General features: G+C 46.6%; 1 protein-coding gene across 6 annotated transcripts in view; it reads right to left on the reverse strand.

Annotated features, from left to right (window-relative positions):
- SLC27A1 (solute carrier family 27 member 1) overlaps positions 1-16,665 on the reverse strand; it is a 40,608-nt gene that overhangs the window by 12,036 nt on the left and 11,907 nt on the right. For all 6 annotated transcript variants that reach the window (XM_081937272.1, XM_081937273.1, XM_081937275.1 and 3 more), the window contains 5 exons: positions 9,114-9,508; positions 7,558-7,719; positions 5,311-5,380; positions 3,666-3,757; positions 3,426-3,535 (listed from right to left, as the gene is read on the reverse strand). In XM_081937272.1, coding sequence (XP_081793398.1) covers positions 3,426-3,535; positions 3,666-3,757; positions 5,311-5,380; positions 7,558-7,719; positions 9,114-9,508 — 829 coding nt within the window. The remainder of the gene's footprint in view (positions 1-3,425; positions 3,536-3,665; positions 3,758-5,310; positions 5,381-7,557; positions 7,720-9,113; positions 9,509-16,665) is intronic.

The raw sequence follows: 16,665 nt of genomic DNA on the forward strand, positions 1-16,665 counted from the left end.
TCACAACCACTAATGTGAACATTGGCCTTGCATTTCCTTGGATAGTTTGAGTAAGTCAGGTTTGTATGTTGTTGTTTTTAATTTCATCTCTCTCTCTCTCACTTTCTTTCTTTTTTTCTTTTTCTTTCTCTCTCTCTCTCTGGCTCTTTGTCTCTCTCTCCCTCCCTCCCTCTCTCCCTCCCTCTGTCATTTTCTCTGGGTGTCTATCTGTCTGTCTCTCTCTCTGTCTCTCTCTCCTCCTTCCCCCATCTCTGTCACTCTGTGTGTGTGTGTGTGTGTCTGTCTCTCACTCACTCTGTGTGTGTGTGTGTCTGTCTCTGTCTCTCCCTCTGTCTCTCTCCCCTCCCTTCCTCTCTCTCTGTCACTCTGTGTATGTGGGTGTGTCTGTCTCTCACTCATTCACTTAATCACTCACTCTGTGTGTGTCTCTCTCTCTGTCTGTCAATCTTTCTCTCCCTCCCTCCCCCTCTCTGTGTGTGTGTGTGTGTGTGTGTGTTTGTGTGTGTGTCTGTCAGTCTCTCTCTGATTCCCTCCCTCACTCCCTCTCTCTGTTCCTCTCTCTGTCTGTCTGTCTCATTCACACACACACACACACACACACACTGTGGTCACCTTGTTGAGTGTTCCAATCACATTTGAAACACTCAACAACTGGCCTGCATTATGCAGGCCAGTTGTTGAGTGTTTCAAATGTGATTGGAACACTCAACAAGGTGACCACAGTGTGTGTGTGTGTGTGAGTGAGACAGACAGACAGAGAGAGGAACAGAGAGAGGGAGTGAGAGAGGGAATCAGAGAGAGACTGACAGAGACGAATCAGAGACGTACTTTTAACTACCTGGCAGCGGCATTTTGCCTTGGGGGGCTCCTCAGAACATCCCAAGACTTCGGAGGGAAGTTTACAGCCCTCCCTCGGAACGCTTCAGAGGGAAGCTTCTGCAAAAGCCCGGGCGAGTGACAACAAGTCTCCCAGGCTGTAATTTTCCGAGCTGTGCGCGCGCGCCTGTTTTCCACGGCGTGGAGCAGCGGCGAGATTCTGCGCGGCGAGCGATGATTCCAGGGGCCATCCGGGAAGATGAGGAACGCGAGGGGGGACCCTGCCCCCCCACTGATGGCCCCTGGAATCATCGCTCGCCGCCCAGAATCTCGCCGCTGCTCCACGCCGTGGAAAACAGGCGCGCGCGTACAGCTCGGCAAATTACAGCCTGGGAGACTTGTCACTCGCCCTGGCTTTTGCAGAAGCTTCCCTCCGAAGCCCAAGAGGAGGGAGGGAAGCGGGCGCCCGGCACACAGAAGAGCCGCATTAAAATGTGTAAAGAGCTGCATTTGGCTCGCGAGCCGCGGCTTGCCGACCACTGGACTAAAAGACCTCCAAGGTTCCTTCCAACTCTACTATTGTACTGTATTGTATATTCAAGGTACACTGCATCTTGATCCAATTCGCTTAAGGTGTTTTCCTGGCTTAAAATGAAAAAAGTAATTGAGTTTGCAAAATGCCAACAGTTCTGTTTTGTTTATAAAGCCAATTTGTTTATATAATTAGAATATCTAGAAGCATCTTAAATGTAATCAATCAGAAGCAGCAGTCTGTTTAAAGAAGTATTAATGAAATATTTGCAACTCGCAGATTGAAAACACTGTCTTAGAAACAGGAAGGTTTGCTTTTTCTGAGACAGAATTTGTTAATGCAGCTATGTATTATTTAAACATTTTCTTTTTCCAAACTAAATTTCTGTTCATACATCGATAACTAATGAAAGATAACATGGTTGACTATGGAATCATTTAAAAAGTACTGCTAAATGCTCCTATGAATGTATCAATATTTGCATTCTCCATTTGAAATCCACAATATAGTTACAAGCTGATGAGGATGCCAAGAAAACATTTTAAAAAATGTTTTTTTATGTTTTTACTCTTTTATTACTACATGAACTGCCTAGGGCAGGGGAGTCAAACTTGTGGCCCGTGGGCTGGATGCATCACACGCTGGCCCCACCCCTGCCCAGTTTAGCGAAGGGGGGGGGAAAGTCCTGATATGTCACGTGACGATGCCTTGACAACGTGAGTTTGACACCCCTGCCCTAGGATTATTCTATATACGATGGAAAGCTAAATCAATCTTTTAAATCAATTACACGTTAATTGATTTAAAAGTATTATTAAACCTGTTTTCTATAATTGGTAGTAACAGTGTTGGACTTCAACAGGTGGAAGAATGCCAAGTTTTCCAAAGTGCAAGAAATGTTTTCTGCTTCTTATTTAAAGGCAATCTTTAGTAATAGCACTTAGGCTTATTTACCACTTAACAATGCTTGCTTGCTCTCTCTAAGCGGTTTACAGAGTCAGCCTATTGCCCCCAACAATCTGGGCCCTCATTTTACCCACCTCGGAAGGCTGAGTCAACCTTGAGCTTGGTGAGGTTTGAACTGCCAAACTGCAGGCAGCCGGCAGCCAGCAGAAGTAGCCTGCAGTACTGCACTCTAACCGCTGTGCCACCATGGCTCTTCACCACACTAAACAAAGTAAACTGCTGAAGAATAGCCACTCTTTAATATAAGCTTTTTTTGCTTACTGGGATATTGTTCAAAAAAGCATGCTTAAATTTGGCAATTAACAGAATAAAGACCAGGATTAAAGTACCAGAATAGAAGTTACTTCTTGTTTCAAACCCCAAAGCACAAGACAGGTGAAGTCAGTTTGGTGCCTTGAAGAGTGGCATGCAAGATACGGAGAGGGAGCAGATTGACTTTTTCCCTTCTTAAGCTTGTGTTATCGAAAATGGCCACACTTACAAAAATATGGCCAGAAAAAATCAAGGGATTTCCTACAGGAAGCTTCTTTTGCAAAGAAGAAAAAAAAGTAAGTTCCTAGTACGTCGGCAGATTGAAGTGTAGTACCCAAAAACTACACAGCTTAACAATAGCTGTGAATCAATGATTTAATAATGGTTACCCTTCCATGGTTGCTATTGCTTCTAGTCTTTCTAAATCTGGTTGAGACACCAACTGGCAAGAAGCTGGACAAAGAGGTTTTGGGAATAACCTATTAAAGTGTTACGCTGAATTGTTAAGTGAGATGTAAAGCAGTGATGAGCTTTCAAGTTGAATGGCCGTGGTCTAATTTTCTTTCGCCCTGACCTTTTGCCAGCACCTGTGGCTGGTCAGGGCAAAGGAAAACTAGTTTACAGCCATTCAGCCTGAAAGCACATGACTGCTTCATTGATGCCAGCTATGAAAGACTACACCAGTATATCGTAAGCAAAGCAATTCCTCATCCTATTACTGCTGGCTTTTCTTGGTTCTTTGCTTTTTGTGTTTTGTTTATGTGTAACTGTCTTGCCAAGCAGCCTTCCCCAAGTTGCATTTTCTCCCACCTACTACTAAATGTGGTGCCTACAAGCAAACGTTCAGGGATCTCCTTACTGTACACTTGTATTTCACACAGTCATCCCAGAAGCGACTGGCAGAAAATTTCTTCCTAATCACTACCGTCAGACCATGAACCACACACTGGCCAATGCCCATGATGTTCCCTAAGAGACAGAAAGAGAAAGACGGTCAGCAGGATATGCTTGCCAGGAACCCTGGAGAATATTAACAGAGTCCCTGGTAATGCCCCGGCCAATCTCCATCCTAAAACATTCAGCAATAATGCCAACTTACCTGCTGAGTGGTACAATGGTAGGCAGTTATAGATTATGTCATCTGTGGTCACTCTGTAAGCATAATAACCAAAAGCAGCAATTCGGTAATATCTGCAATAAAAGGAAAAAATAGGTATCAATAGAGTGACTCTTAAGTGGTACTAGATAACACACACAAAAATTGTGAAAATTCTTCTAGGGTCAAAGGGCAGGTACAGAAAACCAGTGATACAAATACTGCCCTGCAGTACAACAGGAGTCAGAGTGGTCAGTTGGCACCTCGACCGCAGTGCATTGATACATCTCAGGAAGATACACAGGAGAAACTACAGGTCCTCACTTCACAACAGTAACTGAGTCTGGAAGTATTAAGTGATGCAGTTGTAAAGTGTGATATCCTAGGACTGCATCGCTTAAGCGGTGGCAATCTTGGGAGTTGCTTTGTCATCGTAAGGATGGTGGGCCATTAAGCAAGGACCTCACATGACTGGCAATTGTGAATTCCTGCCAGTTTCCAAAAAGTAGTCAACGAGGGACCAAGGCAGGAAACTAAACTTTGGTCAGAACAAGCCTTCCTTGAAGTGGCTCATAAGCAGGCCAATGAGTAAGGTGAATGTTATGGGGTGTTGCAGGATGGAGAAAGGTTTTTTTTATCTGATGCAGCATCTGCTACAAGAGCAGGGGGCAGGTAGTATAGTACAAGAGCGGCTGGACAAGTGGCTATCTGCCCCCCCTCTCCCAGAGCTCAAACACCCTACTACCTGGGGATTCCTTCTGGGAGAAAAAGCAATGCGAGTGGGAATGACTTAGGAGAATGACTTGTGATCTTTCTTGCCAACTGTCCCATTGATTTTTGCCTGTGGGAAGTTGGCAGCGAAGATCGCTAAATGAAAAGTTGTTAACTGAAAACATTTGTACATTCAATGATTCAATTACATAAAGACAATGGGAAGATTATTTGAGATCTCAAGTCACCCAAACTGATGTTGCAAGATAGAGGGGAAAGGTATTTTTTTAAACCCCCCTTTTTTGATGAGTAACTTTTAAATTATTTTGTTAAAACTTCTCTTTGTCCTTTTAACTCTTCATCTATTTACTTTACTATTATTGTTCAATTAGCCTTTATCTGTTTCTCTCTGGGTAAAGAAATACAAAGCCGAAGCAGATCTTGTGAACCGAACAAACTCTATTCTGCCTCTTTCCCAAGCAGTTGTACTTTTACAGGGCAACTGCAGCTTTCCCCTGTGTTCTCTGTGAGTGAATATTTTTCTTTACACACACATAGATAGATAGATAGATAGATAGATAGATAGATAGATAGATAGATAGATAGATAGATAGATAGATAGATAGATGATAGATAGATAGATAGATAGATAGATAGATAGATAGATAGATTTTGTGTGAACATAGCACCTCTACTATTCATTAAAGTTTCCCTCCTTTTGTAGGCTTTTGGAGAAATTTCAAGATTCTCCACAGAAACAAAATGGTAATACCAGGGGCGTTTGCAGGTCTGTGTCTCTGCGTGCATGCATCTTCCTTCAATAAGAGAAGTATCTATACCACAAGGCCTCCTTCATTTGTCCACATATTAAAAATCTCCAGAAATAAAAATATTGAATATTGGCAGGTAACAACCAAGGGCAGGTACTGTTCCTTACCTACTGTGCACCACTATGGCAGCTTTTGGCATTCCGGTTGTTCCAGAGGTGTAAATGTAGAACAGCCGATCTAGGAAGACAGCACAGCAGCAAGGCTGAGTTCAGTTTCTCATTGTTATTTCTATTTGACAAGTTACCATCTCAGGGAGACAGCTGCTTTCAATGCAGAGTACAGATCAGTGGTAGGTTTCAAAACATTTTAGAACCTATTCTGTAGGTGTGGCCGGTTTTGTGGGAGTGGCCGGGCAGTCATGTGACCAGGTGGGCGTGGCCAACTTGGAAAATGTGGTGAAACTCACTTAACGATGCACTTGCTTAGCAACCAAAATTTTGGCCTCAATTGTGGTCATAAGTTCTATTTTTTTCTTTCTTTCTTTCTTTCTTTCTTTCTTTCTTTCTTTCTTTCTTTCTTTCTTTCTTTCTTTCTTTCCTTCATCTTTCTCTCCCACTTTCTCTTTCTTTCTTTCTTTCTTTCTCTTTCTTTCTTTCTTTCTTTCTTTCTCTTTCTCTTTCTGTCTCTCTCTGTCTCTCTCTTTGTGTCTGTCTGTCTGTCTCTCCCTCCCTTCCTCCCTCCCCCTCTCTGTCTCTCTCTCTCTGTCTCTGTGTGTCTGTCCCACTCTCTCTGATTCCCTCACTCCTCCCTCTCTCTCTCTCTCTCTCTCTCTCTCTCTCTCTCTCTCTCTCTCTCTCTCTCTCTCTCTCTCTCTCTCTGTACCTCTCTCTCTGTGTACCTCTCTCTCTCTCTTACACTCACATACACACACAGACACACACACACTGTGGTCACCTTGTTGAGTGTTCCAATCACATTTGAAACACTCAACAACTGGCCTGCATTTATGGTTTTTTGCAGCATTCTGCAGTCATAGGACCAAAATATATGGTTAAAAGTACCTGGCAGTGGCGTTTTTCCCTGGGGGGGCTCCGCAGAACGTCCCAAGACCAATGCCATCACATCTGCCCTCTTCAGGGACAGATCCCCGTCAGAAGAACGAGGCCCTGCTGGTCCTCTTGCGTCCCTCATCTTCCAGCTGTGGCTCCACGCCATGGAAAACATAAGGGCGTGCACACCCACACAATTACAGCCTGGAGCAGGACCAAAGCCCCTCTCCCAACTGGCCCTTCCTCCCTCGGAGGGCTTTGGAGGGAAGCTTCTGCAGAAGCCCAGGCAAGTGAGAACAAGTTCCCATCATTACGAAGTCTCCGAGGCTGTAATTGTACGGGCTGTGCACGGGCGCCTATGTTTTCCATGGCGTGGAGCCACGGTGAGGCTCTGCGTGGCCCGCGATGACTCCGGAGCCCATCCCTGGGGGGAGAGGTTGTCTTCCCGATGGGCTTTGGAGTCATCGCCTCGGAGACTTTGAAATGGTGGGAACTTGTTCTCACTCACCCGGGCTTCTGCTTCCCTCCGAAGCCCTCCGAGAGAGGAAGGGCCAGTTGGGAGAGGGGCTTTGGTCCTGCTCCGGGCTGTAATTGTGTGGGTGTGCACGCCCCTATGTTTTCCACGGCGTGGGGTCACGGCCGGAAGACAAGGAACGCGAGAGGACCAGCGGGCCTCATCCTTCTGAATAGGACCTGTCCCCGAAGAGGGCAGATGTAGTGGCATCGGTCTTGGGATGTACTGCGTAGCCCCCCAGGGAAAAACAGTGGTGTGCACTGTCCTCTTTTCTCTGACAGCCGCTTCGTTTCCAATGGAGGGGGTGGGGAATGCATGCACTTTCCTCCCTCTGCATGGATTTCTCACCCATTATTGGTAACAAGGCGGCTGTTGGTGGGGCAAGCCTGGTGCGGACAGGCAGGGCAAGCGAACGGCGACTGGGTGGGCGGGGGGAGCGAGCAAGAGGGCAGGCAATGGGAAGGAGCGTTCTGGTACGCAGCCTCCGGAAGAACGGGTACCAGAAGACACGCTACATTTGACCAACCAGTACGTGTGTACCAGGGCATACCCCCTGAAACCCACCCCTGGTACAGATCCAAAAGCAAGGAGGTTAGGAAATCTCCCTGAGAATAATTCACAGCCCAGGTTGTCAGAACCTGTTTTGCTCAGCTGAACCAAGTACACAGCCCTAAAGGTGAGGTGTTTTTTTTTTAACCTCCGTTTCTCTGTGGAACTAGGCCAGGACAATGAATAACATGAATCCAGAGGAAAGGTCACATAAAACCTCTCCCTGTACCACACCCCAACACCCCAGGCCCTTTTCCCTCCTCACCAGAAGACGGCTAATTTCAAGCCTAATTGCAACATACCATCTAATCCCTTGGTTGAAACATGAGTTGGAGGAGATTTTGACGTCTGTGCCAGCAGAGGGTCCAAGTGCTTGGTATCTGGAGGGCAGGATTCAGGTCTAAAATCTCCAGAGCAGAACTTGGACATATTTTTCCCCAGGATGCCATTCACTTCAGAGGTTGCTGCAACATAAAAATCAGTCCTTTTTATTAAAATTTTAAAATAAAGGGTGCCCATTTCTCTAACTGTAAGGAAAAAAAAAATCAATAACAGTATTCAAATTATGACGACCCCCCTCGCCGATTACATCTGTCTTGCAATATCTCACCACTATACCAAACACGACCATATCCTGAAAAGTTTTGCCTTTTTAAAATTGGGGTATTCTTGCTACTCTTTTCCAGCGTGGATTGGAATTGTCTGTTTTCCAAAAACAACATTGGCAACAATTACTGTTTTTCTACAGGCCGATTAACATTGCAGTTCTTCATGTGGTTACTATTACAGCTAGTCCTCATCTTACAACAGTCCGTTTAGTGGCCATTCAAAGTTACAACCGCACTAAAAAAAAGTGACTCGTGACCATTTTTCGCGCGTATGGCCGTTGTAGTATCCCCATAGTCACGTGATTTACATTCGGAGGCTTGACAACAGATTCACATTTATGACCGTTGCTGTGTCCCAGGGTCATGTGATCCCCTTTTGCAACATTCTGACAAGCAAAGTCAATGGGGGAGCCACATTCGCTTAACAACTGTGTTACTAATTTAACAACTGCAGTGATTTACTTAACAAATGTGGCAAGAAAAGTCATAAAAATGGATAAAACTCCCTTAACGAATTTTTCACTTAGTAACCCGGGCTCAGTGGTGGTCATAACTCGAGGACTACCCGTATATAAGATTGCATAACTACCGGTAAATGTTATAGTTCTGTTTTAGTTACTATTCTTTCAAGCCATGCAGGCTTGAAACACTTAACTGTCTAAAGTCCCATACTGGATCATATGGAAAGAGACTGCTTTGTGTGTTTTATATTCTTTCTACATCCATTTACTCCAAAAAGTGCACACACACACACACCCATCTCCCCTCTGCTAACTGGACTGTATTCTGGGAAGTAGAGTGGAAAACTGTTGTCTAAGATCTTAGCATGCAACAATCTGGTTTCCATTTGCTTCATGATGAGCGGCATTCACACAAATGATGTAGAATTTCTCCCCTTTCTTCTGTTATATCAGTGAGCATATGCCAGCTTTGCTTGAAATTAACATTTCATGATTAATACCACAATTCAATCCCAAAGTTTTTTTTTCATGTTTTCTTCTTTGAAATAAAATTGCTTTTCATCTAAGAGCCTTCTTCAGTTCTAACTTGAGTTAGAACCATGGCTTGGATGACTAAGAATCTCCACAGCTATGCCCAATAATGACAAGTGCAGAGAGGTCATTCACTTTGGCAAACAGGCATTTTGTCTAGAGAAATTAATTCTGTTCTCCTCCCTAGACTAGAGTTTCAAGGCAAGGATGAAAACAGTGGAGGTTAGGAAGTCAAACCCAAATCTACACATATCATACCTGCTGATAGCTCCCCGCCAAAGATGATGGCTTTTGCCCCTGAGGTTTTCACACAGTAAGTCAATGAATCAAGTCGCAAGTTGAAGTTGATGAGAGCTGCCTCAATACCCACTTTAGCCATCCCTAACCAGAAGCCGACAAACTCTGGTCGGCTCTCCATAAAGATAGCAATTACGTCACCCTCACGAAAGCCCTGCTGGTAAAAGAAGTTGGCCACAGAGTTGCAATATTCATCCAGTTGCCGGAATGTCCATTTGTCATCAGTAGCTTCATAAATCAAGGCCACTTTGTCGGGATGTTTCCTGACCATCTTCTGGAATACCTTGGGAATATTACTTTTGGCTTTCCTCTGATGATACAGTTCATATTTGACCCTTAAAAGCACCGAGAGACCTCTGAAAAAGGGATAAAGAAGTATTAATTATTATAGTGCTTTCAATTATTTGATGCATAGAGGCAATGCATGAGACATCTGCTTGGTCGATGTCTCGACCTGTCGAAGTATCTGATTTTATATTATTAATACCTTTTATATTGTATCTGGCCTACAATCATATCCAGGCCAAAGCTATTACAATGGCGTATCCAGGAAATCCCCCAAAAGAATACATTTTAGATAAATTTGTAGCATTCTTCTTTTACTCTATTTATTCAACTTTTATTTTACTTCACCAGGGGAGAAAAAGCTCAACAACCCATATAAACACTGATTTAGTCATCTATTACTATGCAGTTTCAAACATTGTGGCAATTCAGAGGACTAAAAACTAAGGAAGAAGGGAAATTAAGATGCTCAGAATGTGATGTAAAACTCACATCCCTGAAATTAAATCAAGCTCATTTCTGAATGGATGGATTTATTGCTGCATTTTAAAAAATATTTCCTAAATATTTCCTGTTAAAAGAATGTGAATTGCTTGCTATCTGGTAAAATCTTTCCCTGTGATAAATAGAATACCTTAATTAGGAAGGTAGCACCGTACAAATTGATATCTGGGGGACAGCTACAGCAGTTTGGTTTGTTTGTTTCAATTTATAATATATAATCATTCATCTCACAATTGTGACTCTGGGCAGCTTCAAATTAAAATATAAATAATACAAAAAGGAAAGAAAAAAGAAAAAAAAATGCCATCCATACAAAATGTTAATAAAAACAACAAAAAGCATAGAATACAATCACTGGAATAGCAGTGGTAATTTTATGGGCTTCACGCCACTTTCTTATTCCCAGACCAGGTAGAAAAACCACAGAGGCCCTTCTTGGTAAGATAGAACAATGAGGGATAGATAGTATCACCACTAGATGGATTCACAAATGGCTGACCAACCGCACTTAGCAGGTAGACCTCAATGGAACTACATCCACATGGAGGGAAGCATGCAGTAGGGTACCTCAAAGTTCAGTCTTAGGCCAGTACTCTTCAATATCTTCATAAATGATCTAGATGAGGGGATAGAGGGTGAACTCATCAAATTTGCAGATGACATCAAGCTGAGGGGAATAGCTAACATTTTAGAGCACGGGTATCAAACTTGCCACGTCACGTTGCTGTCACATGGCATTTCACGACGTTTTCCCCTTTATGGAGCTTGGGTGGGTGTGGCCTCCATGTGACGCATCTGGCCCACAGGCTGCCAGTTTGACACCCCTGCTTTAGATATAAGACTCAAAATTCAAAAGGACTTTGACAGTGGACAGTGGACCTTATCCAACAAAATGCAATTTAGTGGTGAGAAAAGCAAGGTCCTACACATAGGCAAGAAAAATCAAATGCACAAATATAGGTGGTACCTGCTCAACAGCAGCAAGTGGGAGATGGATCTAGGTGTGCTAGTAGACAACCACTTAAGTAAGAGCCAGCAGTATGCTGCAGCTGCCAAAAAAGCTAATGCAGTGCTAGGTTGCATCAACGGAAGGATCGTTTGAAGACCACCGTTTACATTGCACTGATGAGACCAGACTTGGAATTCTGGCCACCACAATATTAAAAAAAAAGATGTTGAAACCCTAGAAAGAGTGCAGAGAAGAGCAACAAAGATAAGGGATCTATCTGGAGGCTAAAACATAATGAACGATTGAGTGAACTAGGTATGTCTAATCTTAAGAAAGAGAAGGACTGGGGGTGATATGATAGCAGTCTTCCAGTACTTGAGAGACTGTCACAAAAAAAGGAGTCAACTTATTCTCCAAATCACTTGAGGGCAAGACAAGAAGTAATGGTGGAATATCATCAAAGAGGGATCCAACCTAGAACTAAGGGGAAATTTCTTGATGGTAAGAGCAATTAATCAGGCTTGCCTCTGGAAGTTGTGGGTAGTCCACGACCAGAGATTTTTCAGAAGAGACTGGATCACCATTTGTCTGGGATGGTATAAGACAGCGATGGTGAACCTTTTTTTGGCTTGCATGCCATAAATGGGGGGAGGGTTCGCAGTGGGGGGTCGTGTGCAGGTGTGCCACGCCCATAATGCAATGCGCTACCCTCCCAATGCGCATGCGCGCACTACAGGCGCGACCCCCCATTTTTTGCATGCTTTTTTCCTCCCCAGGCTCCAGAGACTTTATAGGAGCCTGGGGAGGGCAAAAACAGTCTCCCCCCCCCGGAGGCCCTCCGGAGGCTTCAGGGACCTTCGGGATGCTTCCCTGAAGCCTCCGGAGCAGTCAAAACGACCCTCCGAGGAAACCGGAAGTCCGTTCCCGAACTTCCGGTTTGCCCATAGGGCTGGTTTTTTGCGCTTCAGGGAAGCTCATGAAGCCTCCAGAGGGCCTCCGGGGGGGAGGAGGCTCTTTTCACCCTCCCCAGGCTCCTATAAAGTCTCTGGAGCCTGGGGAGGGCGAAAAATGGCTTTAAAAAAAGGCTGAACTCGGTTGACCAGTGCGCGCATGTGCGCTGGCCAGCTGACCGGGCAGCCCCTCGCGTGCCCTGACAAATGGCTCCGCGTGCCATACGTTTGTCATCCCGGGTATATGATATTCTGCCATGGGCAGGGGGCTTGACTAGAAAACCTCCCAGGTCACTTCCAACCATCTTATTGTATGTCCTATGTTCCAACTTCAAGGCCTTCCAGGAGGTAATCAAGGTCAGGACCAATCAGATCTCAAGGGGAATAATGTTCTCTAGGGCAAGTGCGGTGGCAGAAAAGGCCCCAGGTCTCATCAGGTGACACTTTCTAGTCGACTGAACCCTCAGCAAGCCTGCTGAACCCAATAGAATGAGTAGATGTCACTGAAGAGAGTAGTCACTCAAATAACTCAGTCTTGTGGCCTGTAGGGCTGAGATTTAAAACAAGTTTCATTTTTGAATCTGAGAAAGAAAATCTCAGGAGAATCTTGCTCTTATAGCAGATTAGAGAAGCTGACCATTGGCTTACCTGAAGGGTCATTTTCTGGGTGCTGCGAAGGAAAGTCCAAGCATCTTTAAGCCACGCCTCTGGTGCTGACCATCCTCAGTTTTTTTCAGTGAAGGCATGGAACTGTTGCGCGCTGATAAGTCCAATAAAAAGTCCAACAATATGTCCAAACGAACTTGTAAGTATATCCTCTTGGTCAGTTCAGAAAGTCTGCATGGAACAGCAGAGAAAGACCCCAGGGTGGAGTTGGACTCTCCTTCGCAGCACCCAGAAAACGACCCTTCAGGTAAGCCAATGGTCATTTTCCTGGGTGATGCTCTGGAGAGTCCAAGCATGGGACATATCCAAGCTAAATGTCACTAGGGTGGGAAACTGTCGAGGTCAGGGTCTCTCTGTTGGTATGAATGCCCTGAAGGACACATCTCCCCAAAGCCCCTTCCACTGAAGCAAATTTGTCCAATTTGTAGTTCCGAACAAAGGGAGACAAGGAAGTCCAAGTGGCCGCTCTGCAAATCTCCTCTATCGGAGCTTGAGTCACCTAGGCCGCCGTCATGGCGGCGCTCCGTGTGGAATGTGCGGTAATATGGTGTGGCACCGGCCTAGACTGGGCCACGTGGGTGAGGATGATGCACGCTCGCAACCAGCATCCGATGGTAGATGAGGAAAGTTTGCGATCTTGAGATACAGGTTGAAAGGAAACAAAAAGCGATTTGGAACGCCGGAACGTAGCTGTGCGTTTGATGTACTTGAGGATCGTTCTACGAACATCTAGCAAATGCCACCTTTTCTCCTTAGGATGTTTAGGATGCGGACAAAAGTCTGGAAGAATGACCTCCTGGGCCTGGTGGAACCAGGAATTGACTTTAGGAAAAAAGGTCGGGTCCAGTCGGAGGATCACCCGGTCAAGTTGCATCAGACACAAGTCCTCTTGAACTGACAGGGCTGCCAGTTCCAAAATACGTCGAGCAGAAGTGATGGCGATCAAAAAGGCAGTTTTCAATGTCAAATGCTGTGTGTTGATTCGGGAGTTGATACCTGCCTTGTGCAATCTGATTGTGGAGGTGGGCTCCCCAGCCGAAGAGGCTGGCATCCGTTGTGATGGTGAGGCGGTCCGGCTCCTTGAAGGGAGTAACCTTGGCTAGGGCGTGAAATAACCACCACTTGAGGGAATGATGTACCTTCGGTGAGACCTGCACCATTGCCTGGGAGCTGCTCTTGTTGACCCTCTGGTAGGGCAGAAGTAGCCACTGTAGGGGTGGAGAATGAAGCCTCGCCCAAGGCACAATGGACAGGCAGATCATCTTCCCCAAGAGTTGGGATAACTGCACAATCTTGGTGTGAGAAGACTGCTGCACCTGCAGAACTCGTTCCTTGAGGCTCACCACCCACTCTGGAGACAGGAAAACCTGACAGCTCACGGTGTCAAGGATGACACCTAGGTGCTGCAGTCTGGTTGTCGGTTCTAGGTGGCTTTTTTCCCAAGTGATTGAGAAGCCGTGGTCTTGGAAGTATTCTCAACATGTAACTCAGGTCTTGGGTCGCTTTTTGGCATGACAACGATTATGAGCACATCGTACAAGTAGCAGAGGAGTTGCACCGGACGGGATCTGAGGAAGATCACCACCACTGTAAGGATTTTTGTAAACATTCTGGGGGCCGATGACAGTCCGAACGGCAAGACCCTGTACTGGAAGTGGCGGCCTGCATAAAAGAACCTTAGGTACTTGCGATGGGCCTTGCGAATAGGGACTTGGAGGTAGGCCTCCTTGAGATCTATGGATGTTAGCAGACCCCCTGGCCTGATGCAGCCCAGATTGACTGAAGGGACTGCATCTTGAACCTCCTATAAGCTATGTGGTGGTTTAACTTTTTTAAATCTAGGATTCCACTCCCCCCCGGAATTCTTTGGAACCAGGAATAGGATGGAATAAAAGCCTGTCCTCTCCTGACCTGATGGAACGGGTTCTATGGCCCTGATGTCCCTAAGATGAAGGATCTCCTGTTCCATGAGAGCCCTCTTGACCGGACATGAAGGGGTGGGGCATCGAATGAAGTGATGAGGAGGGGGGAAGAGGAACTCTAGGGTCAGACCTATGTGGATCGTTTGGAGAACCCACTGGTCCGACGTGATCTACTCCCATTGAAGACACCCTCCTATGGGAGCAGTCCATTGGTGGTCCCTTATATCGCCTGAAGGGCCTGGATCCAGACCAAAAAGGACATTTGGAAAAGTTCTGCTGGTGACCCCTGTCACGAAAGGGCGGACGGTCCTGGGACCTATCCGTGTTCTGTGGGGAGGGGCGATGGAAGGACCCAGAACTGGTGGAAGGCTCCGTGTTCCGAAAGGACTGTCTCCTGTAGGAATTGGAACCCTTGCAGTCAGATTTGTTAGTGACCGAGGGCATGACCTTTTGTCCTTATTCTCAATAAGGACAGGGCCCAGGGCCTCCCCAAAGAGTTTGTCCCCTTTAAAGGGGGCAGAAGCAAGCTTCCACTTGGACCGCATTCCACATTCCAGTGTCTGAGCCACAAGAGGCGCCGGGTGGTGACATTGGAGGCCAGGGCCCTGGACGCAAACTTAGCTGTGTGCAGGGTGGCGTCCGCAGTGTACTCTGTCGCTGCAATGATCTTATTAACATCCCGTCTCAATTTGGTATCCCCAGCCAGAATCTTGGTGAGTAATTGTTTCAGCCAGAAAAGGGAGGCTCTAGAAAGAAAGGATGCAGAGGTGGACGTTTTAATCGCCCAAGCTGCCGCCTGATGAGTCTTATGACAGGCGTTCTCTGCTCTCTTGTCCTCTGCCTTGAGTCCCTCTAGGAGATCAGGTGGGAGCACTGAAGAGGAAGTGAGCGCTGCCACTGGCGGGTCCACTGGAGGCAATTTCAATAAGTCCTCCAGACTTGCATCTACCGTGTACAACTTCTTATCATTAGCACTAGGAGTAGCAAGGGTACCCTGCGGCTCCATTGCTTCTGCACCACATTAAGGAATAATTTTGGGACAGGCACAATTTCTTGTGCTGGCACCGGCTTCTCGAAGAGACCTTCCGAAAGGTCTGCAGGGTCAGGAGCTGCCTGAGCTGGGGGGGTAGAACCCAAGCGGGTCGAGGCCTTAGCCTTGTTCAAGATAGTCTTGAAATGGACATGTTTAAACAACCCCATAAAGGCGTTTTTTTTTGGACACAGCCCCTTCATCCCCCAAGAATTCAGGCTCTAGTCCGGGGAGAATGTCTTCCTCCCAGTCCGAATCCTCGCTGGCTAGAGAGGAGTGGGGAGACTGAGATTGATGGGCCAAGGGCGCCTCCTGAGGGGGATCCTGGGTCTGAAGAGGATGGGACTTGTGCGGGCGCTTGGCCCTCTGCAGCATGCCTGCCTCAATGCCCTGGGAAATGGCCATGGTTATGACATCTTAAATCTCCGCTGAGAGATTGGGGCGCCGATTCTCTACAGGGCGAGCACTAGAGGAGAGTTGGATGATCGGCTGCTGAGGTGCTAGGGGGCCCACAGGAGCTGACTCTTCCTCAAGATCCAAAGGACATGCAAAGAGATCAGCCTGATCTGCCACTGAGCCCACCATGCAAAGGAAGCAGTGGGGGAGAACTCCTGCTCCTCCTCACTCTCAGGAATGGCGAGCCCATGCCTGGGCTGGGCCTCTGGAGAGGGATCCCTAGGTGAGGCCGGCTTGGAGGCCTTGGCCTGTTGTTGGGCCTTGGAAAATTGCTTCTCTAAGGCCTTCTGTCGGCAGAGGGCGTCCTTATCTGGGCCTGAGCCCTGCTTAGACCCCTGTCTGGAGTAGGGTTTGCTTCCCCTGATGGCCTCCCAGGCTGCGTTGCCAGCTTGTCTGGAATATACTCTCGTGGAAGGCCCTGGCTGCTCTGAACCCACAGAGACCTGATCTGCATGGCTGGAGCACTGGGAACTGCTAAGGCAGGGAAACCCCACTCACCACCTTCACAGAAAGAGCTAGTTGCCAAAGCGCGCAGGGGACAGACACTGAAGGCAATGGGAAGCAAGGCCAGCCAACTGTAGTTAAAGATGAAGCCTTCTGGTGCGAGTTCCAACTGCTCCCAGCACCACGCAGGTCAGCAGAAGTTGGAGAATGACCCAGGGGAGCCATAACCTCCTTTGCTGCCACCTCAGTTGCTCTCAAGAAGAGGAAAAGGAGCCAAGCCGCTGGCAAACCGGACAAAAAGGCTCCA

The sequence above is a fragment of the Natrix helvetica genome (assembly GCF_964273705.1).
Source record: "Natrix helvetica genome assembly, chromosome: 1".
NCBI classification, from domain to species: Eukaryota; Metazoa; Chordata; class Lepidosauria; order Squamata; family Natricidae; genus Natrix; species Natrix helvetica.